Raw genomic sequence first — 26,329 nt, forward strand, 5'->3', positions numbered from 1 at the left:
ATAAAAACGAGTTTAGCTTTCCCTACACGTTGAATAAAGTCACAAATTTCATTTTCAAGAAAATCACACACCAGTCTGAGGACACAAGTCACTACCAGGCACGGTCACTTTCACCTGTTTGGGACTCTTACTCCCCTGGTCTAAGGAGGAGTAACTGTTGGCGTGACCGTTCGTCTTTCCCACATAGGTATCGGGGGCTAGATACTGCACCGAACCGGACGACGGCGAAGTCTTCTCCCCGAAGATCGGTGAGGTCCGGTCTTTGCAATTGTTGGTGATGAGGGGGGTCTCGATACTGCTGTGGCGATGAGCCGTGCAGCTTAACCCCCCTCCGACCAGACCACCACCTCCTCCCCCTCCTCCTCTTCCCCCTCCTCCTCTTCCCCCTCCTCCTCTTCCCCCGCCTCCTCCTACCCCGCCTCCTCCTCCCACATAGCCGTTGAGCTCGTAGTTGTTGCTGGCGACACTCCAGCGCCGGCCGGGGTCCATGGAGAGGCTGAAGCTGCGCGTGATCTTCTTCAGCTCGTCGCGGTCGAAGAGGCAGCTGCAGAAGAGGCGCCAGAACTCGCTGCGGAACTTCTTGCCAAAGAAGTAGTAGGGCACGATGTTGATGGCGGAGTTGAGGATGACGAGGAAGTTGGCCACCTCGTTGAGGGTCACCTCGGCGCGCGTAATGCGCGTGATGGGCTTGAAGGCGTAGATCATGCGCGAGACCAGCGCGGGGCCCTGGCAGATGAGGAAGATGACGATGACGCCGATCAGCATGATGGTGGTGTCGTTGCGGTGCTTCTCCTTGGCGTTCAGCTGCTTGCCTTTCAGCCGCGACAGGTGCACGGCGTACATGAGGAAGGCGTTGAGGACAACCAGCGTCAGGAATGGCAGGCCGCACACGCAGATCAGGTACATCCACGAGTGAACGATCTCGCGGAACACCTCGTTCTTGCCGATGTCCGTCATGTCCATCATGTAGATCACCTCGGTGCGGTTCATCAGCGACAGCTCGTAGCGCTGCGTGTAGTACTCCAGGAACTTGGGGATGCAGAAGATGGCCCCGGAGATGTAGAGCGCCACCACCACCTTGCGGGCCCTCGACCTGCGGCACATGAACTCGGCCTTGAAGGGGTGGCAGATCATGATGTAGCGGTCCACGGTGAAAGCTAAGGTCAGCCAGATGGAGGTGACCTGGAAGATGAAGACGGTGGGGTGGACGTAGGGGAAGTAGAGGTTGTACATCTGGTCCAGGGCGTCAGTGGCGTCGTGGGTCTTGGCGTCCTTCATGACGAGCAGCACGGTGAAGACCAGCACCAGACAGTCGCACACGGCCAGCGCCGCCAGGTAGGTGTAGGTGGACGACCTCATGGAGCGACGGGTCAGCACCGCCACGGACAGCACGTTGGCCACCATGCCCAGGCTGCACACGATCAGCCCGCCGATCCCCATCAGGTAGTACACCAGCTTCTGCTGGTACACGTTGTCTGCCTGCCCGCCCGCATCGCCCAGCAGGTCGCCGTCGTGGTCGTCGTACGTCTCGTTGAGGTCCATGTCCAGCCACCCGTAGTACCCCCCTTCCATTGTAAGTTCAGAGGCTATAGGTTTCACTGTATGATTCTCGTTGGGGGAAAAGTTTGATGTTAAGTGTATATATTCGTGTTCTCCATCAAATGACTGTGCGCAGAATTCACTCCATGAGCTACCACTGGATAAGGAGTATGTTGTCACAATTCATCTGAATTTTCTCCATCTCTGACAGAAACAAAGAAGAAGATAAAAGTCCAAATAAAAAATAAATTAATCATTCATTTGCGGAAAAGTCGTTTTCCGGTCCCCTGCGAGCAAGCAGGTGATGAGCTGCGAGTCCGTTATTTCGTGTCGTTCATTAAGTGTCTCGCTTCATTCACTTTTCCCTCTCTTCTCTCAAAGCACTGATAAGCGCGTGATCGCATGAACGAAGAAGAATGAATTATGTATGCGACAAACGGTTCGGTCTACTTCAAGAGTAGCAGCTGTTTGGCATAAAAAACCAGCGTTGATTTTTATTAACCATGTCAATCGTAACTATTCTTCGTTGTTGTGGACAAATCTGTTGTAACACAAAATTCAAGCAGACATCTTGCACTCTGTATTTCTTTTCTTTTCTCTTTTGTCCTTGTCTGCTGTATTTTTGTTCTTTTTAATTTAGTTTTTCGTGGTCTCAAGATTTCTTGCACGTTTGTTTTCTTTTCTCTTATATTTTGTTCTTGTATGGTGTTGTTTTTTCTACTCTCTTTTTTTGTTGTAATAGAGTTATTGTGTCCAATGACAAAAACACTTTTGAAGTCGGAAACACTGTGCCTAATGGTGCGTGCAACATTTTTATTTCATCCGAAACAAATTAAGTCGAAAACACTGGGCGATAAACCTTTGGCCTCTCTTTCCTGAGATCACAGAGACTTGGCCACAATGGCCCCACAGAGATTCATGGGCACAGAATAGTTATTTTTTTATGAGTTTCCGCACGAACACTAGGCGACGGGTTTCATCGATGACCATAAGGTACGACAAGTCTGTTGCGGTGAGTTCTCTCGGCCTCACGTCCACGCATGCGTGACGGTCGAACATTGAATGGCGGCGTCGGATCAAATGTGTGACGGAACACTAGCGCGACTAATATAAAACTCTCCTTTGCTCGCACGGCGGTCAGCGACCCTCGTGACCCTCCACACAAATCGGTCAGCGACCCTCGTGACCCTCCACACAGACCGGTCAGCGACCCTCGTGACCCTCCACACAGATCGGTCAGCGACCCTCGTGACCCTCCACACAAATCGGTCAGCTGTTGACACAGAAACGTCAAGGGCGATGGAGTTATCAAAATGACATGTTAGTTTGCCGTCATACACCAAGTTTAAAATGCTTAACCAGGTAAGCTTCTGACCCAAGTTTTACATACAACAGGTGAAATAAAAGTCGCAGATCTCGCTGTTGCAAATACGTCGATGGTGTCGAAGTTATAAAAATAGCAAAGCAGTTTGTTTTCATAAACCAAATTTGACCTGTATGACCGTTTTATCCTCACTAGTCAAGTCTAACACAAACACTTGCAGAGGTCGGTCGCGCTGTTGCACATGCGTTGATGGCGTTGGACGAATCGAAATGATTGCAATCGTTCGATTTTATTCGCCACTGTTAACCTATAAAGAACAAGTCATGTAGTTACAGAAACAGCAGCAGAATGATGTTGGTTTTTCTTCTGTCAGCACGCTTTTGATGATAGAGTAGTTTCCGTTATAAACCAAGCAAGAGTTAATCGAAACGACGCGATAGTTTTTTGTTTTTTTTTACATACAACAAACCAGGAGTGGCAAAGAGGGTCTTTGCCACGAACGTCTACGACAGCTTTATGGCAAGAACAAGATTGTATATAGATCTATATATTGCATGAAAGTCATAGTCTGCCAAGAATTCTCCCAGAAACTGTCCACATGCCGTTTACATATATAGTGTCCACAGAGCCGTAGAATGACAGGGATTTGCCGCTATATTGGCCTCAAGCCGGAGAATAGCTTCGCAGGGTCAAACAAGCTCAGTCAGTTAATAACGCAAAAGCCGTCCAAATGACATCTCTGTACCACCTGTGATGAGGGAAGTTACAATCTAGGAGCGCCCAGCTTGGTAAATAATAAGCTAATGACAGCCATAGTATCGAGCCGAGGGAATTCCTGTGATGTCAATTACTGTTATCGTTCGCTGCTCGCATCATCGACTTCCTCTTTTCCCTCTCACATACATATCGTTTTCAGCTACGATTTCCAATTGTTTTTGAATGGAAAAAAATTGGAGAATAATTGTACTTGTTGCAAAAGATCTTGATGAGGAGAGCGGTGTCCCATCAGTTTTCAGGTACGATTTCCAATTGCCTCTGAATGAAAAAAGTGTGGAACATAATCGGACTTGTTGCAGAAACTCTTGGTGAGGAGAGCGGTGTTCTAAGTGACTAAAGTTATCGTTCACTGTTCGGCTCAGAACCTTTTTTCTAACACGCACGTATGATTTTCAACTACGAATCCCAAGTGGTTTTGAATGGAGAAAAAATAGGTAATACTAATAACTGTAGCGAAGAGACGCTGTCAGTGGGCGTGTATAGAGGGGAGTGGTCTTGTGAGTGAGGAACAGTGTCCAGGGCTGGCGGTGTCCCAGGGGAAAATAGATCGCTGTGCTTTCTGTGTCAAGTGATGCTTTATGCACGTGACACCGGCTTCTTGGTCAAGTCTGGTCCCTCTTTGACAAATGATGGCTTCGGCGTCAACTGATCTTTTTGTGGGTCAGATTTCAGTTTCAGTTCAGTTTTGTTGTTGTTGTAATTTTATTGAGATTGTCAAGTGGTGACTTCCGGTTAAACAATCTTTTTCTTTGTCAAATGTTGGTTCCTGTTTTTTCTTATTCTTTCACATTGTCAAATGTGACTGTTTTCTAGTATTTAAGTCAGATTGTCAAATGGTGACTTTTTTTCTATTTTCTCAAGGTTTACAAATAGTGACTGCTGTTTTCTGTGATTTCGATCAGATTGCTAATTGCGGACTTCTGCGTCAAACGATCTGTTTTGTGTCGATTTCTATGTTTTCTATGATTTCGTCCAGATTGGAAAAGGTAATGACGGTTCTAGAGAAACACCACAAGAACCAGGCTAGCGTCAGTGAGACTGACCAAATTAACTGTGATGTCTAACACATTATTTTCCTTTCGCTTCTCCGTGCTGTCTTCCAGTGTGAACACCTGTGTAAAGTAGCACACACATTCAGAACGAAACACGTATTGTCTTGAGAAAAATGGTTCTGGATACCGATAACACTTGAGCTGATTAGAACTCTTGGTTCCACTTTGTTTTCAAACAACACGCGCGCCGACTTGAAGCTACTCGCCCATTTCACTTCGCTAAGCACAGTGTCACCCCTTAAATAATCTCACGTTTTTAGGAGTGTATTTACATTTTTTTATTATTTTAATTTTTGTTGTTGATAAAATCAAATATCAACTTGATCAAATATCAATTTTTCACGAGACAATGCAGGCACCCAGTGATATTTTTCCCAGTATGTTCGAAACTTTACACCAAGAATTCAACGTACCCTCATAAGAAGCGGTCACACACACAAGACAGTCCAATCGGCAGTCCTGTCGATCGGCGAAGTTGAAAAGCACTGCAAAGACTTGACAGTGCGACGTGTACCACGCACACAGAGGCAGGCACACAACGCTCCAATCGCTGGCGTCGCCTGACAACAGCCACACCGACTAGCGCTGACAATCTCGACACGCCAATGTCGCTGATGCCTGTCTTTGGCACCGTCTTGTGACGCGGCGGTCTTTTTCTTCGACGGTACTTTTTTTTCTGTCTTTCTCTTTTCTTTTCTTTAAAAAAAAATTAGCGCTATGATGTGATAGTATTACGGCTTGCAGGTGAAGAAATCTCGATCCTGTCTCTCGCTGGTACTGTCTGGTACTGTCTGGTACTGTCTGGTACTGTCTGGTAGCAGGGCTGTATTGTGTGCCTCTTATCTATTTAATTTTATTTCATTTTGTGTGTGTGTACAATTTTTTTCTATAACTATTTTCTGGGCCCGTACGCTTATGGAACTAGTTTCATTCAAATGATGTCTTTTCTGTCTTCAGTTCCTTCCCCCATGGATCTATTAATCAATTGTCGGATCCAAACTGGGGTGTGTGCCAACCACTTATCTGTTCGCGATTTTGCTTCCCAGCCTGGCTACACTCGTGAATAAAGAATGAGCCGGCAAGAACAAGCCGCACACACGAGGAATCAACACACCCTCTTCTCAAGACGTCCCCCAGCCACTCTACTTCACTTGACGAAGGAGGAATGGACAACAGCAGTAGATGGAAGACAAATGCACAAGACGACGCAAACAATACTTTGTAAGCAAGGAGATCTGAAGGGTTTGACTTGTTCAGCGAATCTACTCTTCAATTCCGCCGAAGGAAGACAACAACAGGTGAAAGAAGAAGAAAAACAGGAAGGTGTAGGCGTCTCCCTACAGTATCAAGGCTAAGACAAAGGCGACGAAGGCTCCTCAGTTGAAGATCGTTGGCAGTCTCTCTGTTTCGGACTTCCCACTCACAAACAATGTGAAGATCGTTGGCAGTCTCTCTGTTTCGGACTTCCCACTCACAAACAATGTGAAGATCGTTGGCAGTTTCTCTGTTTCGGACTTCCCACTCACAAAAAATGTGAAGAATGTTGGCAGTCAATCTCGGGCGGCAGAAGACAATCGAGGCAATGCAGTCAATCTCGGGCGGCAGAAGACAATCGAGGCAATGCAGTCAATCTCGGGCGGCAGAAGACAATCGAGGCAATGCAGAAGACAATCGAGGCAATGCAGTCAATCTCGGGCGGCAGAAGACAATCGAGGCAATGCAGACTCCTAACAGGAAAGCTGAGGATCGTCGGCAGCCTATCCGTTTGGGATTTCTGCTGTCAGAAGAATCGGCAGGTGGAGTCTGACAGGGAGAAGAGGACGATCTCAGCGGGGTCCTGACAATGGATGACCGGTCAGCACCAAGTTCTGGCTTCTACTCGCAGCACACACAGCACGCAGTCTCTTGTCTCTGGAAGAAGTCTGGTCCGATCTGCACAGCACAAGAGGAAGAAGACAACCGGGTTAGCGACATGGAGGAAATGGTATCTGTCAACATCATTCTTTTTTGCGCCCCGTGTCTTCAGGGGATACGAGCGGCGAGTGATTAAAGGGATCAATGGGAGATGGGGGACCTGTCGAATAATGGGTGGGGTTGAGGGGGTACGAAGATGGGGGTGGGGGGGGGGGAAGCGGGACGGAACTCTGTTCTTTCAAAAACGTTTAGAGGGACCCTTCGATTGTTGGCGTGGGTTGATGGGTTTGAGGGGTATGAAGATGGGGGGGGGGGGGGGGAAGGGGGGGGGGGAAGGGGGGAAGGGGGAGGGAAGGAGGAAGGGTGTTGGGAAGGGGTGTGGAGCTCTGTCCTTACAAAAACGTTTAGAGGGAACTGTCGATTGTTGGGGTGGATGGGTGGGGTTGAGGCGTATGAAAATGGATGGGGGGGGGGGGGGGGGGGGGGGGGGAGGGTGGTGGTGGAGGTGGACGGAACTTTCTGTCTTTACAAAAACGTTTAGAGGGAACTCTGGATTGTTGGGGGGGGGGGGGGGGGGGGGCAGGGGATAGGAGTGGGTTGGGGTGGGAGGGGGATAGGGAAGTGTTTAGAGGGATCTGTCAATTCTTGAGGGGTTAGGGTGGGGTGCTGAGGGTGGTATAACGGGAGGAGAGGGGTGGGGGGGAAGGTCTGTCATTACAAAAGTGTTGATTGCCATGCATTACAACGGCCTGATACCTGTAAAAGGCGCAATGGCCTTTCTCACGGTGCCGAGTGAACGGCCGGGTGGGTGGTGTGAGTTTTCGCTTGTTCTTTTCATTGCCTGATTGCAGTGAATATAAGACGTCAAAGCGACAAAAAGACAGCACATTCGCTCGTTTTCGCTCGACTTTTTCTTTGCCGAGAAACCCGGAAGTAGCGTGCGGTACTTTGTGGTGTCCTTTTCTTTGCCCTTCAATATCACTTTTTCTTCGTCTCCTCTTTTTTCTGTTATTACAGGTGGAATGCATTTGCTCAGTTTTGCCCGACTTTCATTAGTTTAGCCCGATTGTCATTAGCAGGGAAACCATGACTACCGAACTGTACCTTGTTGCTTCTTTTCTCTTTTCATTTCAATCTCTGTTTTCTTCATCAGGTAACGGCGTCTTCATTTCTTTTATTGGTTTATAACGTTGACAGTCTCTTCTTTTATTGGTTTATAACGTTGACAGTCTCTGCTTTTATTATATTTAGTCAAGTTTTGACTAAATATTTTAACATCGAGGGGGAATCGAAACGAGGGTCGTGGTGTATGTGCGTGTGTGCGTGCGTGTGTGTGTGCGTGCGTGTGTGTGTGTGTGTAGAGCGATTCAGACTAAACTACTGGACCGATCTTTATGAAATTTGACATGAGAGTTCCTGGGTATGAAATCCCCGAACGTTTTTTTCATTTTTTTGATAAATGTCTTTGATGACGTCATATCCGGCTTTTCGTGAAAGTTGAGGCGGCACTGTCACGCCCTCATTTTTCAACCAAATTGGTTGAAATTTTGGTCAAGTAATCTTCGACGAAGCCCGGGGTTCGGTATTGCATTTCAGCTTGGTGGCTTAAAAATTAATTAATGACTTTGGTCATTAAAAATCTGAAAATTGTAAAAAAAAAATAAAAATTTATAAAACGATCCAAATTTACGTTTATCTTATTCTCCATCATTTGCTGATTCCAAAAACATATAAATATGTTATATTCGGATTAAAAACAAGCTCTGAAAATTAAATATATAAAAATTATTATCAAAATTAAATTGTCCAAATCAATTTAAAAACACTTTCATCTTATTCCTTGTCGGTTCCTGATTCCAAAAACATATAGATATGATATGTTTGGATTAAAAACACGCTCAGAAAGTTAAAACAAAGAGAGGTACAGAAAAGCGTGCTATCCTTCTTAGCGCAACTACTACCCCGCTCTTCTTGTCAATTTCACTGCCTTTGCCATGAGCGGTGGACTGACGATGCTACGAGTATACGGTCTTGCTGAAAAATGGCAGCTACTTGACTAAATATTGTATTTTCGCCTTACGCGACTTGTTGGTTTATAACGTTGACAGTCTCTGCTTTTATTGGTTTATAACGTTGACAGTCTCTTCTTTTATTGGTTTATAACGTTGACAGTCTCTTCTTTTATTGGTTTATAACGTTGACAGTCTCTTCTTTTATTGGTTTATAACGTTGACAGTCTCTGCTTTTATTGGTTTATAACGTTGACAGTCTCTGCTTTTATTGGTTTATAACGTTGACAGTCTCTGCTTTTATTGGTTTATAACGTTGACAGTCTCTTCTTTTATTGGTTTATAACGTTTGAAAGAAACATTTGTTTTAAACTTAATTAACGGTGCGACGGACGCGTGTGAAGCATGTTAGAAATGTTAATGTTCAAATGCTGTGTAGAGTACGCTATTTTTTTTCTGAAAATACACCAAGTTTGCTTGAGAATACTCCAAGTGCATTTCAGGGTTCCCAGGTCTGCAAAGCCCTTTCCAAACTGTGGAAGATTTTGTTGACAGTCTCTTCTTTCATTGGTTTATAACGTTGACAGTCTCAAAATACTGGATTGGCTTTGAGATGCGCTTGTGAAGAAAAGTAGTCCAGGAATTTTTTTCGTCGTATTTTTTTTCAACTGAGCGTAGTGATCGTATTCTAGACAATCATTCGTATAAAATACGGCGAAATCGTACGGGTTGCCAGGTCTGGGTCTGTCATGTTTTCAATACGCTTACGCTAATTGTTTATTTTGTTATCAATAGATTTGGTTTATTCAGACGATTTGTTCAGCCGTTACCGCCTTACGTGGTAATGTCCATGCAGGAACACCACTATAAGCTTCTAGCTTGTTGCTGTTACCTGTGTATTTTGTATACATGTCATGATTGTAACTTTTGTTGAAATAAACTTATGTTTAAACCAATACGCTTACTGTGTCTGACTCTCGAGCTGACAAAAAGCTCACTGGCTGAGCGACCGACGAAAACAACAAAACATAAAATTCAATCATCTAATTATAACTGTGTATGCTACTTTGCAAGCAGTAAGGGCTGAGCATAAGGGAAGGAAAGACATTACTCCCAGAACAAAGCCTCAGACGTCAATAAGAGTTATCGAAAACTGTCGACTAGTACGCGAGGTATATCAAAAACGGGGAAAAACACAATAAATCTCCCTTCTACGCTACCAAACCTGATGAACTATTGACTTTACATTGGCAACTTTATCGAGCAACAAAAGAAACGCGAAAGAAATGTGCAGTTTAGATTAAAAAAATGTGGAATAACCTGATAGTACGAATGTTCAGAATATTCAGAACACAAAAGCTTATTTCGATTCACTTCGATGTCCCCTTTATTAGGCATTCAATTTTGAAATGCGAATAAAAGTTATTTCTAAAAAGAGTTCGCGGCACTTTTGTTGCTCGGTGTATGTTAGTGTTACAGTATTGGACGCACTACAACATTAATGAATATTCAGCCTAACACAACTAAGAAACTGTTATTTAACCGCTTAATAAAACAAAACAAAAACAACAACAACACGTAAAAAAACAAATGAAAAAAACAAGTAACAACAACAACAAACAAATGACAATAACATAAATGTTAGAAACTGAAAAACAGTCGGTGGTGAGCAAGAGAGAGAGAGAGAGAGAGAGAGAGAGAGAGAGAGAGAGAGAGAGAGAGAGAGAGAGAGAGAGAGAGAGAGAGAGAGAGAGAGAGAAGGAAAGAGAGAGAGAGAGAAGGAAAGAGAGAGAGAGAGAGAGAGAGAGAGAGAGAGAGAGAGAGAGAGAGAGAGAGAGAGAGAGAGAGAGAGAGAGAGAGAGATGATCTAATTACCAGTGTGCTGTACTTATGTAACTACTGACATGATGAAAAACAATATTCGCTCCCATGCCGAGCGGCAACAGGTGTATGGCAAATAGAATCACCACGCGCATCGTCATCTATTTTCCACGGTCTGATAATTATTGTCACGGTCTGATGGTGATTTTCTAAGGACCCCATGCTAAAAACGCGTCCATACAAACAGCACAATATGGTAGACTGTCCAATCATCATCATTGTTAGACACAATGTAACGGATATGTATGTCTGTCTGTCTCGGTCTCTCTGTATCAGTCTTTCTGTCTCTGCCTCTCTAGTGCGTTCTAAATACTTCAACATCTACAGAAGGCCGTCAATTTCTTGTTTGAATTCGCAATTCCACATTCCTGAACGTGCAATCAGCTTCTCCTCAGACCAGCAAGGACTGTAAGTACCACGTACATTCGCGTTTTGCAAAGTTGGCTTTTGCGTGTATATTCCTCCTCCTCCTCCACCCCACCCTCACCCCGCCCGACGAAAAGCGATAGGTTTTGCAAACTTTCTTAGAAAGTTCAAAAGTGTTTTTGATTGCTTCAACTCTGTATGTTTCAGCACCAAAAAAGTATACGTATCAAATTAGACCTGGTTAGAGGGGGAAATACGTCAATCTAAGAGCAAAGTTTCTCCTCAGGCAATAGACCAGAAACATAAAATGCACTGTATATAGCTTTCTCCCTATTGCCGCTATCAATATAAACTGAATGTTAACTTCCTCTCGACTACCTCTTATAACATACACCGCACTAAAGTTTCCTCTCGACTACCTCTTATAACATACACCGCACTAAAGTTTCCTCTCGACTACCTCTTATAACATACACCGCACTAAAGTTTCCTCAGTGTGTCCAGTGTGACCAGTGTGTCCAGTGTGACCAGTGTGTCCAGTGTGACCAGTGTGACCAGTGTGTCCAGTGTGACCAGTGTGTCCAGTGTGTCCAGTGTGACCAGTGTGTTCAGTGTGTCCAGTGTGACCAGTGTGTCCAGTGTGTCCAGTGTGTCCAGTGTGTCCAGTGTGACCAGTGTGTCCAGTGTGACCAGTGTGTCCAGTGTGACCAGTGTGTCCAGTGTGACCAGTGTGACCAGTGTGTCCAGTGTGTCCAGTGTGACCAGTGTGACCAGTGTGTCCAGTGTGTCCAGTGTGACCAGTGTGTCCAGTGTGACCAGTGTGTCCAGTGTGACCAGTGTGTCCAGTGTGACCAGTGTGTCCAGTGTGACCAGTGTGACCAGTGTGACCAGTGTGTCCAGTGTGACCAGTGTGTCCAGTGTGACCAGTGTGTCCAGTGTGACCAGTGTGTCCAGTGTGACCAGTGTGTCCAGTGTGACCAGTGTGACCAGTGTGTCCAGTGTGACCAGTGTGACCAGTGTGACCAGTGTGTCCAGTGTGTCCAGTGTGTCCAGTGTGACCAGTGTGACCAGTGTGACCAGGCTTTCAATGAGATGAAAACATCCTTCCGCTTGGCCACATACACTACATCAACAGCCTGACTAGCGTCTGTACAGATCGTCTTTTACTTGCTCATTTCATTTTGTAGCTGACACTGGTGTCAATATGGGAGTTTACTTCAGCCAACAATGTCCATTCTGCACAGAAACCAGCAACGCCGCTGATTTTGTGTATGTGTGCAAGCGAAAGAATGCACTTACCCCATGTAAAAGCCTGAACACACCAACTTTCCGCGGGAAGACGAACTTGTAAAATAGAAAGTTAAGCCTGAACACACCAACTTCCCGCGGGAAGACGAACTTGTAAAATAGAAAGTTAAGCCTGAACACACCAACTTCCCGCGGGAAGACGAACTTGTAAAATAGAAAGTTAAGCCTGAACACACCAACTTTCCGCGGGAAGACGAACTTGTAAAATAGAAAGTTAAGCCTGAACACACCAACTTCCCGCGGGAAGACGAACTTGTAAAATAGAAAGTTAAGCCTGAACACACCAACTTCCCGCGGGAAGACGAACTTGTAAAATAGAAAGTTAAGCCTGAACACACCAACTTTCCGCGGGAAGACGAACTTGTAAAATAGAAAGTTAAGCCTGAACACACCAACTTCCCGCGGGAAGACGAACTTGTAAAATAGAAAGTTAAGCCTGAACACACCAACTTCCCGCGGGAAGACGAACTTGTAAAATAGAAAGTTAAGCCTGAACACACCAACTTCCCGCGGGAAGACGAACTTGTAAAATAGAAAGTTAAGCCTGAACACACCAACTTTCCGCGGGAAGACGAACTTGTAAAATAGAAAGTTAAGCCTGAACACACCAACTTCCCGCGGGAAGACGAACTTGTAAAATAGAAAGTTAAGCCTGAACACACCAACTTCCCGCGGGAAGACGAACTTGTAAAATAGAAAGTTAAGCCTGAACACACCAACTTTCCGCGGGAAGACGAACTTGTAAAATAGAAAGTTAAGCCTGAACACACCAACTTCCCGCGGGAAGACGAACTTGTAAAATAGAAAGTTAAGCCTGAACACACCAACTTCCCGCGGGAAGACGAACTTGTAAAATAGAAAGTTAAGCCTGAACACACCAACTTCCCGCGGGAAGACGAACTTGTAAAATAGAAAGTTAAGCCTGAACTTCAAACGAAGATAATTTTGTACTTTCGTGAAATCCAATCAATAAATGTAAAACTTTCCGATAAATCAGTCTCGAGTGCAGACTATTTCGAAGTACCAAATATTTGATTTTCCAGATGTCTGCAAAACGTGAACTCAATACGCATACACATCCATCAACAGAAGGCGTGAATGAAGAAGTGGAGTTGTCAACGGCGTTCTATCAAACGAGAAAACGTTACAAGTTCATCAGTGTGGGGGTTACCGCACCACAGACACTGATTTTAGCAGCCTCCAGGGAAATCACATGTAACACCTTTTATTGCTCCCCAAAACTGCTTTTTGAAAGAGATGGGGGGAGGGGGGGGGTAAAAGAAGAGAGAGAGAGAGAGAGAGAGAGAGAGAGAGAGAGAGAGCGAGAGAGAGATAGAGAGAGAGATAGAGAGAGAGAGAGCGAGCGAGCGAGCGAGAGAGAGAGAGAGAGAGAGAGAGAGAGAGAGAGAGAGAGAGAGAGAGAGAGAGAGAGAGAGAGAGACACACACAAGAACACACACTCACACGCTCAACTCGATCCCTCTGTCTCTCATCCTTACCTCCTAACCCTCTCAATTTCTCTCACACACCCACACATCAGCCTTGATCAACAAGAAAAAGAAGAAAGAAAGAGCCTGACAAGCAGCATGTCAATCCGCCCGCCCCAACCCCTTAGACCCCACCCCAACGGCTCCCCTGGAAGTTGTCCCACCCCAACAGCTCCCCTGGAAGTTGTCCCACCCCAACAGCCCCCCTGGAACTTGTCCCACCCCAACAGCTCCCCTGGAAGTTGTCCCACCCCAACAGCTCCCCTGGAACTTGTCCCACCCCAACAGCTCCCCTGCAAGTTGTCCCACCCCAACAGCTCCCCTGGAAGTTTTCCCACCCCAACAGCTCCCCTAGAAGTTGTTTTGGAAGACAATTATACAACATTGCGCACTATGGCGATCTCAAGGAATACACTCTGGAGACTTAAAATTGTTGTGATATTCCTTGCCTGACACATGCACTCCTCTTTCTCACACGCAACCTACCTCCCCCCCCCACACACACATACACACGCCTGTATGCTCACACACACACTCGAACGCACGTACGCACACACTCACACACACACTCGAACGCACACACACACACACACACACACACACACACACACACACACACACACACACACACACACACACACACATCTCTGCATACACGGACTGCTTTGTACTCCTCGGTACACAATCCAAGTCAGCGTCATGCGAAAATTAGAAAATTTGCGTCATCACGACACTGACAGGGAGCGAGACAGGCCATTTCCTCGCAATCTACACTCTCACTGATATTACCCGGGTAATATAAAGACATAACCCACGGCCATTTCATCACGTGATTTTCCCATCATGCCCCTGACAAAACGTGCTTCTGACGATGCTGATGACTACAAGAATTGTTCAAAATTGATCTCCTGGCCCGGGCGATATTAAATTTATTACCCACCAAAGAGGGTGATAACGAAGTGGCATCAGAGAGCAGGCCGGCTTGTAAGTATACAGCAGAAATCGCATTTTCACCGGAGGCGAGACAACTGCCACTTTTCCTGCTGAATTATGGTTTGTGACACAAGGACAAAATGGGTTTGACGTGTTTCCAGCTAAAACCATTATCGGTTAACGAGCACCTGATTGCAGAGGAACGGTTAATGGCCCAATGCTTTTATTGCAAAATAGTAATTTCAATTGACGGGAACCTAATCATCAGGACCATAGACGATCGAGGACCTTCACCTATGAAATGTTGTTATGCGCAAGAGGTTACAATTTGTCTGCCACAGACTAAGACATTTTCACCTGTTCTAATCGTTTGAAAACCTTTCACAGCACGTACAAGCACACACGCAGACATACACACACACATAGACAGCCAGCCAGCCAGCCAGCCAGACAGACAGACACATTTCAACAATTAAAAAAACGTATTCACTTCGCAGCGGTCAACAAGATCGAAACCAACATCCTACACTTCAAAGTCAATAAAGTTTTCCCCTTTTTTTTCTCTCCTTTTTTTCTAAGTTCGCACAGTTCATCCAAACAAGTGAAATTGCCCCAGCCCTGACAGAAAGTGGAGACGTAATAGCAAACACGCCTTCACCGTTTTCTATTTAAGGTGACGAAAGACAAGACATCGGAACGAGACAGATGTGCTCACGGCAAAGAGGCCCGACCACACCAAAATAGCTAACTCTCTTTTCTCTTCAAAGTTCGTTTGAGAATCTATATATATATATACGACTTGTGTCTGTCTGTGTGTGTGTGTCCGCGATGCCAAGCCAAAGTTCTCGTTGGATCTTTTTCAAATTTGGAGACCGTATTCAGCTACACCCCGGACACAACCTCATCGATGAGATATTTCAACACGTGCTCTCAGCGCGCAGCGCTGAACCGATTTTGGTTTTTCTCTGGATCCATTCCCAGTAACTCTTCCTTATCTTCTCCAGTGTTTTCAGCCGCGTTTGTCTCCCTTTCTCCGTGCGGTGCGCTGGCAAAGCCGGCGTACACCCGGCATAGCCGGGTATTCGGCTCGACTTCTTCCCGGCGCAGCCGTACCCGGCGAAACGGGTATTCATCTAGTGTTGAATACGTGTGTGGGCACCAAAGAGTAAACGTGTGTGCGCACATACACACACATGTCAAACGTCTTCAAAACCTGCCTTTTATGGCTTATGAGAAATATGACACCTAGACTGTTGAGCGCACCAAAGCGACTGTAAAACTAACCTGTTTGGTGAATATAGTAGGGAAATGCATGACCTTTCCAGTCATAAAATGGATGTAACAATAAACGGCTCAATCTATTCATTAAGATTACCACTCAAACGCATCTGCCTATTTTTTTTTTATTATGAAGGGCAGTACACATAGCAGTCAAGTTCATTTTCCGCCAGATTTGTGTGTGAACATTTGTGTCTCATCCACCTATTGTGCCAGCGACTGTTCCCCGGGAAACAACTGACAGAACTGATATGATTAGCGTGCTCGTTGTTCACAGGACTAGTGTCATACTCATAGACATCCACTTCCAATCAGCCTGGGATGTGTGGTAGTGCAAGAGAACTCGTCTGATATATGCGGGAAGATTCTAGGCTTATCTAGAAGATTATACGGCTTGTTTAGTGTAGTACGTGCCTTGGAGTAAATGACTCCTGTGTGTGTGTGTGTCTGTGTGTGTGTGTGTGTGTGTGTGTGTGCGCGCATGGGAAGAGAGAGAGCGAGAGTCAGGAGTCAGGATGGTTTAATTGCTCAGGCAATATGCCCATTGCAAATTGGGCTGGATTTGGGGAAGGGTTTTCGAACACTCAAATATCGAAACCGAAACCGATAGTTCATTTACACAAAGTTGCATGAATACGAGTGTCCGGTCAAACTGACATTACACCATGTCAGACGTGTCGCGCTCTGAACGAGGCTATAAGTGTCCTTTCAATGCCCATTGTCTTTCACAATACACACGATTTCATGTTCGATCGCGAAATGTTCGTTAACCAAGGTAGAACCGGATCAAGTCAATTAGGATATTTTGTCTTGCTTGAACCTTCCGCAGATGGTGTTGTGGTATGTTCCATCTGTCCACTGGTCTCCACGAGGCGAGCCGCTGCATGTAGCCTAGTTCCTCTGGAATCATGTTCTTGGAACCCTGCTTGATGAACCAGAATGTTACTTCATCGCTGTATTCAATCTGTGTGTTGGACACAAGCACAAGATCGTCCGTCTCGAAAGTGTACAGCGGTTCTTTTGTGCTGTCATTAGTCACAATCCTGTGATGTGTGTTGTTCCTGTGCCTGTCCCGGAGACGACGCTGCAATGGCCTGTTCATGATTGCCCCAGTATACTCCTTAACTGTGTCAAAAGGATTGTCTTTTTCTGGGTCAATACAGTTTTCTCCAGGCACGCTTTCTGTTGTCATGTATTCAGCTGTTTCAAGGCCGTGCTCTTCTGCGTGCAATGTCGTTGAATAAACAGAAAATGGGTCACCACTTGCCAACACAGTAGAGTCACCACTGTTTGCACGTGAATTTCCAGCGGTCACAGTGTCGAGGTCTGTGTCAGGTGTTATCTTCTTCGGTATGGCAATTACTCAGTTGTTTTTCGGGTGTAGCTTCAAAAAGTGGCACATTAAAAAGTTTCACTTGCCTTATCCTCTCGTTTTGCTTTCCTATCCTCGGCTCTCTTCTTATCTCTTCGCATCTGGCTTGGTGGTTTTCTGCGATAACATTGAACCTTGTTGTCATGTGTGTCACTGTGAACGTAGCGTGTAGCTGGGTCGCCATCAGTGGCCGCCGGTGCAAGTCTGACAACAAACGTCAAGTTGTCCCCATTGCCGGCGATTTTCCATGATGTGACGTGGTGGTCGTGGAGCAGGGCGTGTAGAGATGTACTTGCAGCAGTTGGTAAACCAACGACTGTCATTCTGACGAGATATTGGAAACTTTGGGTGGAAACAAAGCGCAGCTCAAAAACTCCAGCCTGCCCGCTCGGCGAAATCTCGCGAGCCAGAGAGAGAGAGCAGAGAAAGAGAGAGAGAGAGAGAGAGAGAGAGAGAGAGAGAGAGAGAGAGAGAGAGAGAGAGAGAGAGAGAGAGAGAGAGAGAGAGAGATATTCCAGTGAACCTGTAGTTTAGTTTTGGAACGTGTCCATAAGCAGTCTGCTTGTTAACGTTCTTAATGTTGTTACTGTATATAACATGTATACAAGAAATTAATAAAAACACGCTTAAACCAACCTGTATTTATGACAGGCACTTTTAACCAAAAGGCCGCTAGTTCCAGATAAAGTTGCCATAACTCTACTCGATCTGCCAAACAGCCCTCCTTTTATATTAAGCGCGATCTGCGGAATAGTTCCTTGGGTGCAATTCTTTTTCTTCTGATGAGATTCTGTCGATCGTAGTGTCGCGACCATAGGCACGGGCCTTCCTTCCATGGTCTCTTCCTGGGGCGTGAAATAGGCCGCTAGTTCCATATTATCCTAATGATTTCTGCAAGTACGCTACCCCTTGGGTTTCCCCACAGTCGTCTCTTTTGTTCACTTCTTTTGTCATGAATATCCGCATTGCGTTAACTGCCGTATTGATAATACGCTAAGATGCACCACCTTTCTTTCTTTTAGAGCGTTGCGTACTCATCTGTACCATTCAGAAAAATATAGATTCAATTCGACTCCCCCTCTCCCCCCCCCTCCACCCGAAAGAGCATTTGGGTGATAAGTCTCGTATCAATACACTAAGATGCGTCATCTCTCTTCCTTTTGACATTTAGTCAAGTTTTGACTAAATGTTTTAACATAGAGGGGGGAATCGAGACGAGGGTCGTGGTGTATGTGTGTCTGTGTGTCTGTCTGTGTGTGTGTGTGTGTGTGTGTGTGTGTGTGTGTGTGTGTGTGTGTGTGTGTGTGTGTGTGTGTAGAGCGATTCAGACTAAACTACTGGACCGATCTTTATGAAATTTGACATGAGAGTTCCTGGGTATGATATCCTCAGACGTTTTTTTTCATTTTTTTGATAAATGTCTTTGATGACGTCATATCCGGCTTTTCGTGAAAGTTGAGGCGGCACTGTCACGCTCTCATTTTTGAACCAAATTGGTTGAAATTTTGGTCAAGTAATCTCCGACGAAGCCCGGACTTCGGTATTGCATTTCAGCTTGGTGGCTTAAAAATTAATTAATGACTTTGGTCATTAAAAATCTGAAAATTGTAAAAAAAATATTTTTTTTATAAAACGATCCAAATTTACGTTCATCTTATTCTCCATCATTTTCTGATTCCAAAAACATATAAATATGTTATATTTGGATTAAAAACAAGCTCTGAAAATTAAAAATATAAAAATTATGATCAAAATTAAATTTTCGAAATCAATTTAAAAACACTTTCATCTTATTCCTTGTCGGTTCCTGATTCCAAAAACATATAGATATGATATGTTTGGATTGAAAAAACGCTCAGAAAGTTAAAACGAAGAGAGGTACAGAAAAGCGTGCTATCCTTCTCAGCGCAACTACAACCCCGCTCTTCTTGTCAATTTCACTGCCTTTACCATGAGCGGTGGACTGACGATGCTACGGTCTTGCTGCGTTGCATTGCGTTCAGTTTCATTCTGTGAGTTCGACAGCTACTTGACTAAATGTTGTATTTTCGCCTTACGCGACTTGTTTCAGCATTGCATACCTATTGTGTAATCATGGCAAAGAATGGATTCAATTCAACTCCACGACCCCCAAAGATTTGGAACGTCTGGAGCAATTGGTTTTAAATCTCGTATCAATACACTAACATGCGTCCTCTCTCTATGATCTTTCTTTCGCCCCGCCCCCTCCTCTAAAGATTAGCAACATCTAGAGCACCAATAACCCCTTTCTTCCGATTCCTTTCCTTGATCACAAAAACTACCTTGTCAGCAAAATGTACTCGTCAAAGACAGACGACGACAACAGCGAGTGAGATGATCCAATCAACAGTGGAGAAAAATCCGGCGCCATTTTGTGTGTCAAGGCATCAGAAGAAGCTTCAAGTATATAATTAATTCCTACCCGTACCCTTCCACGCCTATTCTCTCAGGAAAAAAATGGTTGCGCCACGAGCATAGCATGGTCCCTCTTCTTCTGTTCCTCCAATACATTCATACGCGAGTACCCCGAGGTCCTTTCTGTCTCCTACCCCACGTGTTCTGTGTGTCAAGGAATCAGAAGACGCCTCGAGTATAGATGAATTATTTCCTACCCTCCCACTCTTATTCTCTCAGGAAAACAAATGTTGTGCCACGAGAATAGCATGGTCCCTCTTCTTCTGTTCCTCCAACGTGAATATGAATACATTCATACGCGAGTACCCCGAGGTCCTTTCTGTCTTCTACCCCACGTCTTTTGTGTGTCAAGGAATCAGAAGAAGCCTCGAGTATAAATGAATGATTGCCTACCCTCCCACTTTTATTCGAAATACGCCGCGAGCATATAGCATGGTCTCACTTCAGGTGTATTCCTCCCACGTGAATATGAAATCATTCATACGCGAGTACCCCGAGGTCCTTTCTCTTTCCTACCCCACGTGTCTTTATACCCTCTATCCTGAGAGCACTCACACTACCTTAGCAGCAACACTCCCTCTCTCGCCTACCCCACGTGTCTTTATACCCTCTATCCTGAGAGCACTTACACTACCACAGCAACACTCCCTCTCTCGCCTACCCCACGCGTCTTTATACCCTCTATCCTGAGAGCACTCACACTACCACAGCAACACTCCCTCTCTCGCCTACCCCACGTGTCTTTATACCCTCTATCCTGAGAGCACTCACACTACCACAGCAACACTCCCTCTCTCGCCTACCCCACGCGTCTTTATACCCTCTATCCTGAGAGCACTCACACTACCTTAGCAGCAACACTCCCTCTCTCGCCTACCCCACGTGTCTTTATACCCTCTATCCTGAGAGCACTCACACTACCTTAGCAGCAACACTTCCTCTCTCGCCTACCCCACGTGTCTTTATACCCTCTATCCTGAGAGCACTTACACTACCTTAGCAGCAACACTCCCTCTCTCGCCTACCCCACGTGTCTTTATACCCTCTATCCTGAGAGCACTTACACTACCTTAGCAGCAACACTCCCTCTCTCGCCTACCCCACGTGTCTTTATACCCTCTATCCTGAGAGCACTCACACTACCTTAGCAGCAACACTCCCTCTCTCGCCTACCCCACGTGTCTTTATACCCTCTATCCTGAGAGCACTCACACTACCTTAGCAGCAACACTCCCTCTCTCGCCTACCCCACGTGTCTTTATACCCTCTATCCTGAGAGCACTTACACTACCTTAGCAGCAACACTCCCTCTCTCGCCTACCCCACGTGTCTTTATACCCTCTATCCTGAGAGCACTTACACTACCTTAGCAGCAACACTCCCTCTCTCGCCTACCCCACGTGTCTTTATACCCTCTATCCTGAGAGCACTCACACTACCTTAGCAGCAACACTCCCTCTCTCGCCTACCCCACGTGTCTTTATACCCTCTATCCTGAGAGCACTCACACTACCTTAGCAGCAACACTCCCTCTCTCGCCTACCCCACGTGTCTTTATACCCTCTATCCTGAGAGCACTTACACTACCTTAGCAGCAACACTCCCTCTCTCGCCTACCCCACGTGTCTTTATACCCTCTATCCTGAGAGCACTTACACTACCTTAGCAGCAACACTCCCTCGCTGTGAGATCGACAACGACACACTAGAAAGGTCATTCAATCAGCAGTGGAGTGATGTACGTCAAAGACAGATAATGACACCAATGGGTGATTAAATCACCAGTGGAGTGGTGTACGTCAAAGACAGATAATGACACCAATAGATGATTGAATCAGCAGTGAAGTAGGTTCCAGCAAAGACAGATAATGACACCAATAGGTGATCAAATCAGCAGTGGCGTAATGCCAGGGACTGAGAGGTGAATGTCCAGAGAGGCACGTGCGGCTCGCCTGTCAGTCAGCACTAACTGCGTTGGAATCTGACCGCCCTCCGGACACTTGTCCATGACAAATCGGCGCCTGGGGGATGCGGCTGAGTGGACACACAAATTGCCTCCAGTGTCAGGGCGCTGTGGGCTGATTGTTACGACCGGACAGAGTGGACTGGATGTTGGACAGTGACGGAATGGACTGCCCCAGAACGAGACTACTGCAGTAAATTAACTCATTTGAATACAATAAAATAAAATTGACGAAGACTCATTTACAAACGATTTTTGATAGTTTATTGTTGTTTCTGTTTTCACTGTTATCTTATTGTAGGCCCTCTCTGGTTTAAGTTGTAACGCAGTGTTTAGCGCATAATTATACTTGAGATACTCAGCACCAGCTGGTGACAACAGTGTTCAGTCTTCTTCAGCACAATGTAATCGAGAATGGCAAAGCTAGTGCAGACTTGCTTAAGTTTGACGACTTTAAAACTCGATCTGGTAGCATGACTTTGTTTCCACATTGCTTAAAGGGACAGCCTCCTCCCCCCCCCCCCCCCCCTGTGTGAACAGTTTAGCTGACCATCTCAGATCTTGCCATGTTTTTTACAGGGGTAGGTACATCCCTCCACATAGACACATACCAACAATCCACATTCTACCCGCTCCTTTTGGTGAAAATGTTAGCTTAGTAATAACAACAACAGCAAAAACAAACACAACGACAACAACAAAAACAACCACAACAACAACAACAAAAACAACCACAACGACAACAACAAAAACAACCACAACGACAACAACAAAAACAACAACAACAACAACAAAAACAACCACAACAACAACAACAAAAACAACAACAACAAAAACAACAACAACAACAACGACAACAACAAAAACAACCACAACGACAACAACAAAAACAACCACAACGACAACAACAAAAACAACCACAACGACAACAACAAAAACAACCACAACAACAACAACAAAAACAACCACAACGACAACAACAAAAACAACCACAACGACAACAACAAAAACAACCACAACAACAAAAACAACCACAACGACAACAACAAAAACAACCACAACGACAACAACAAAAACAACCACAACGACAACAAAAACAACCACAACAACAAAAACAACCACAACAACAACAAAAACAACCACAACAACAACAACAAAAACAACCACAACAACAACAACAACAAAAACAACCACAACGACAACAACAAAAACAACCACAACAACCACAACAAAAACAACCACAACAACAACAACAAAAACAACCACAACAACAACAACAAAAACAACCACAACAACAACAAAACCAACCACAACAACAACAACAAAAACAACCACAACGACAACAACAAAAACAACCACAACAACAACAACAACCACAACAACAACAACAACCACAACAACAACAACAAAAACAACCACAACAACAAAAACAACAATTATGAACATTTTGCACAGAAAGCGCCCAAGTTGTTGATCTTTGGTATGTGACCAAGTGGAAGGATGATCTTATCCCATGCATGGTGAGCCGAATCGTTAACGCGGGAAGAACCGTGCCTTTAACGTAGAGTCTTTTAATTCTAAAACTTCAAGTTAAGCCGCCCGACTTCAATTGCTTGACAATGGACGGTAATGACAAATACAATCCTGCGGCAATTTCTCGACAAATCAGTGTTTTGAGAGATTTCCCATGAAATTAGCGCTCAACACTTCTCCCAAATCTTCAAGTTCCGCTGATCCATTCTGACACATGAGAGGCTGATTGTAGAGAGAGAGAGAGTGAGGGGAAGGGGGGAGAGAGAGAGAGAGAGAGAGAGAGAGAGAGAGAGAGAGAGAGAGAGAGAGAGAGAGAGAGAGAGAGAGAGAGAGAGAGAGAGAGAGAGAGAGAGAGAGAGAGATCTCAACGGAAACAAGAATTTTATTTGTATAAATCGTGTCACGCACGAATAGCTGGTTTTAGCGCGTAAGTTCTAATTCGGTTGAATTGGGGAAAAGGAAATTGTTTGGTTTTGGGGTTTTTGGGTGTGGGTGGAGGTGGCCGGCTGATTCGTAAAACACTGTAAATGTAATTGTCTAAAATGCACACTTACGTATGATCACACGTGAACTGCTAAAAACAAAACAAGCCGAGCCAGGAAATGAATGAATTGGGAATGACAGCACGTGTAGAGAAAGTTTCTGACTTGTTTAACAAGCCTGCGGGAAACTTATAAAGTTAATCGAACAATTCAACTTACCATCTGCTCCCAATGGAAGAAAAGGAAGGAAAGTAAAAGAAATACAGCACCCTCCCCTATCCGTCGCCCCTATCCGTCGCTCTCTATTTGAAAAAGGTCACTGCAGTCGTGGAGTGTTACCGTGGAAAACAAGCATGAAGAATATCAACACAGCAAATAAGACGGACAATTAAAAGCTTCTGCGTAGTTTATACTGATGGTATTTATTTGCACATTTTCTCAAGGTTTTTTTCTTCTTCCAAATGGTTAGTAGGCAAAGTCTGAATGGGCTCACGCAATGTTCAAATTTCTAACATCGCTAATTTTTCCTCGTCCATATACCTCTAAGCTGCAAGGAAAATATCAGGAAGTATCTCGTTATCCTAAGTTAAAGAGCAAAATAACATTTTACTAATGTAATCGTTTCAATAATAATAATAATAAATAATAATAACAATAAAGATGACCCCGCCCTTTTTGGTCTCTATCAACAATACACTTGGTCCCAATAAAACGAGAACCTTCAAAAGTCAAAGAGCAAGATAACACTACCCAAAGTGTTCATTGCCTTATTAGCGGAAAGTGACTTCGTCTTTAGGTCTCAATTCACACCATACTGAGGTTCCAGCCAAAAGAGCACAAAAGGATGCATTATACAAAACCGCAGACAAAATACCAGGCAACATTTACTAAATTCTTTCATTGCCCTATTAAACCGAATGACTTTGCCCCTGGGTCTCAATCCTTAATGCAATGAAGAACTACACGATGCAATACACACAGGAAACTGTGCGTTTCGCGAAGACGACCCCAAAGACTCTTTCATTGCCTATTAACCGAAGGCGACTTCATCCCTTGGGTCTCAAACCACAATGCACTAAGGTCCCCAAAAAAGGAGCACCTTCAAAGATAAATAGCAATATAACAATGTTTTCATCGCCCTCAGCTCTTAGACGCAGTCAGCTTTTAGCCGCAGACAAGGCGTCAGGAAGTCTCACTAAAAGAGCAAGACAACCTTTCGGAAAGTCTTTTATTGCCTCAATTGGCCCACGGCGACTTCGCCCCAAGGTCTAAATCCCGGCATCAGGGACATCAAAGGATGCATCCCACGCGGTAACTGATGCACTCCGGCACGGCGACCTCGTGTAATGTCCTCATAGTACTTAGTGTTCCACCCAGGGGAACCTCCAAAGAATCAGGTAACTCGATAAACACGGCCCAACAGGGGGCAAAAACTCAGCCCTTAATTTCCTTTAAGGCTTATTCACACCCACTTAGTGACGGCCCCTACGGGAACGGTCGCTAGGACATTGGGTCATTTGTCTGGAGGAGAAAGGCCCATTATATGACCGGTGGGAACAAGGTTACATACTCCCGTCCTTCAGTTTCATCATTTTATGTACAACGAAGGCTCATCAGCTTTTTGGGTACAGGTAAACCAGACACAAAGGCAACGAACTGCGCTTAGAACTGTACCCACGGAATACGCGCGATATAAGCCTAATATTGATTGATTGATTGAAAGGCGATCAGACATAAAAGCCATTTAATACACAAGAAGAAGAAGAAATAGACCCTTCTGGATGGATCATACATGCAAACGAATGCTTTCTGAAAAGAGAGAGAGAGAGAGAGTGAGGGAGTGAGAAAGAGAGTGAGAGAGAGAGTGAGAAAGAGAGAAAGTGAGAAAGAGAGGGAGAGAGAGAGGGAGAGAGGGAGAAAAAGAGTGAGGGAGAGTGAGAGAGAGTGAGAAAGAGAGGGAGGGAGAGTGAGAGAGAGAGTGAGCGAGTGAGAAAGAAAGAGAGAGAAAGAGAGAGTGAGAGAGAGAGAGTGAGAAAAAGAGGGAGGGAGAGTGAGAGAGAGTGAGAAAGAGAGGGAGGGAGAGAGAGAGTGAGCGAGTGAGAAAGAAAGAGAGAGAAAGAGCGAGTGAGAAAGAAAGAGAGAGAAAGAGAGAGTGAGAGAGAGAGAGAGAGAGAGAGAGAGAGAGAGAGAGAGAGAGACAAAAAAAGAGAGAGACAAAAAAGAGAGAGAGAGACTCCAAAGAAGCCACAGAGCTCTCTCAGATAAATAAAAACAAAACCCAACTAAATTCGACATTCAATCAGTCACACTGTTTCTAACTTCCCCTGGCAAAAAAAGTAAAATCTTTAAAAACGGCTGAAGCAAACCATGAACACGCTTCTATCGATGGCTCCCCAACGACAGACAGGGAGGCAGGGAGACAAAAAGCGACGTGATCAGGCCGCGTGCTGTGTTCGGGAATCATGTTCCTGCCACAGATCCGCCTCCCTGGACATCCCCAAGCTCCCCTCTCCCATCCTTTTTCTTCTTCTTTCTCTCTCTCTCTCTCTCTCTCTCTCTCTCTCTCTCTCTCTCTCCCCCCCCCCCCTCCATACCGCCTTCTTCATTCTCTCCCTCATCCCCCCCCTCCCGACTCCCCCTGCCTGCCCCCAATCTCTTTCTGTCTCCTTTGATGAG

At 45.1% G+C, this 26,329-nt stretch overlaps 2 protein-coding genes across 2 annotated transcripts in view; both read right to left on the reverse strand.

The window, feature by feature from the left end:
- LOC138965455 (general transcription factor 3C polypeptide 1-like) overlaps window positions 1–26,329 on the reverse strand; it is a 309,846-nt gene that overhangs the window by 135,038 nt on the left and 148,479 nt on the right. The window lies entirely within an intron of this gene.
- Window positions 64–1,572, reverse strand: LOC138963702 (FMRFamide receptor-like). The gene has a single exon (XM_070335548.1). It carries the CDS (start codon window positions 1,570–1,572, stop codon window positions 64–66), a length of 1,509 nt encoding a protein of 502 aa, XP_070191649.1.

This window comes from Littorina saxatilis, linkage group LG4 (assembly GCF_037325665.1).
Source record: "Littorina saxatilis isolate snail1 linkage group LG4, US_GU_Lsax_2.0, whole genome shotgun sequence".
Classification (NCBI taxonomy): domain Eukaryota; kingdom Metazoa; phylum Mollusca; class Gastropoda; order Littorinimorpha; family Littorinidae; genus Littorina; species Littorina saxatilis.

Bases quoted from the DNA above. Each gene is read 5' to 3' on its own strand.
- LOC138963702 (XM_070335548.1), bottom strand. From the start codon at position 1,572: ATGGAAGGGGGGTACTACGGGTGGCTGGACATGGACCTCAACGAGACG.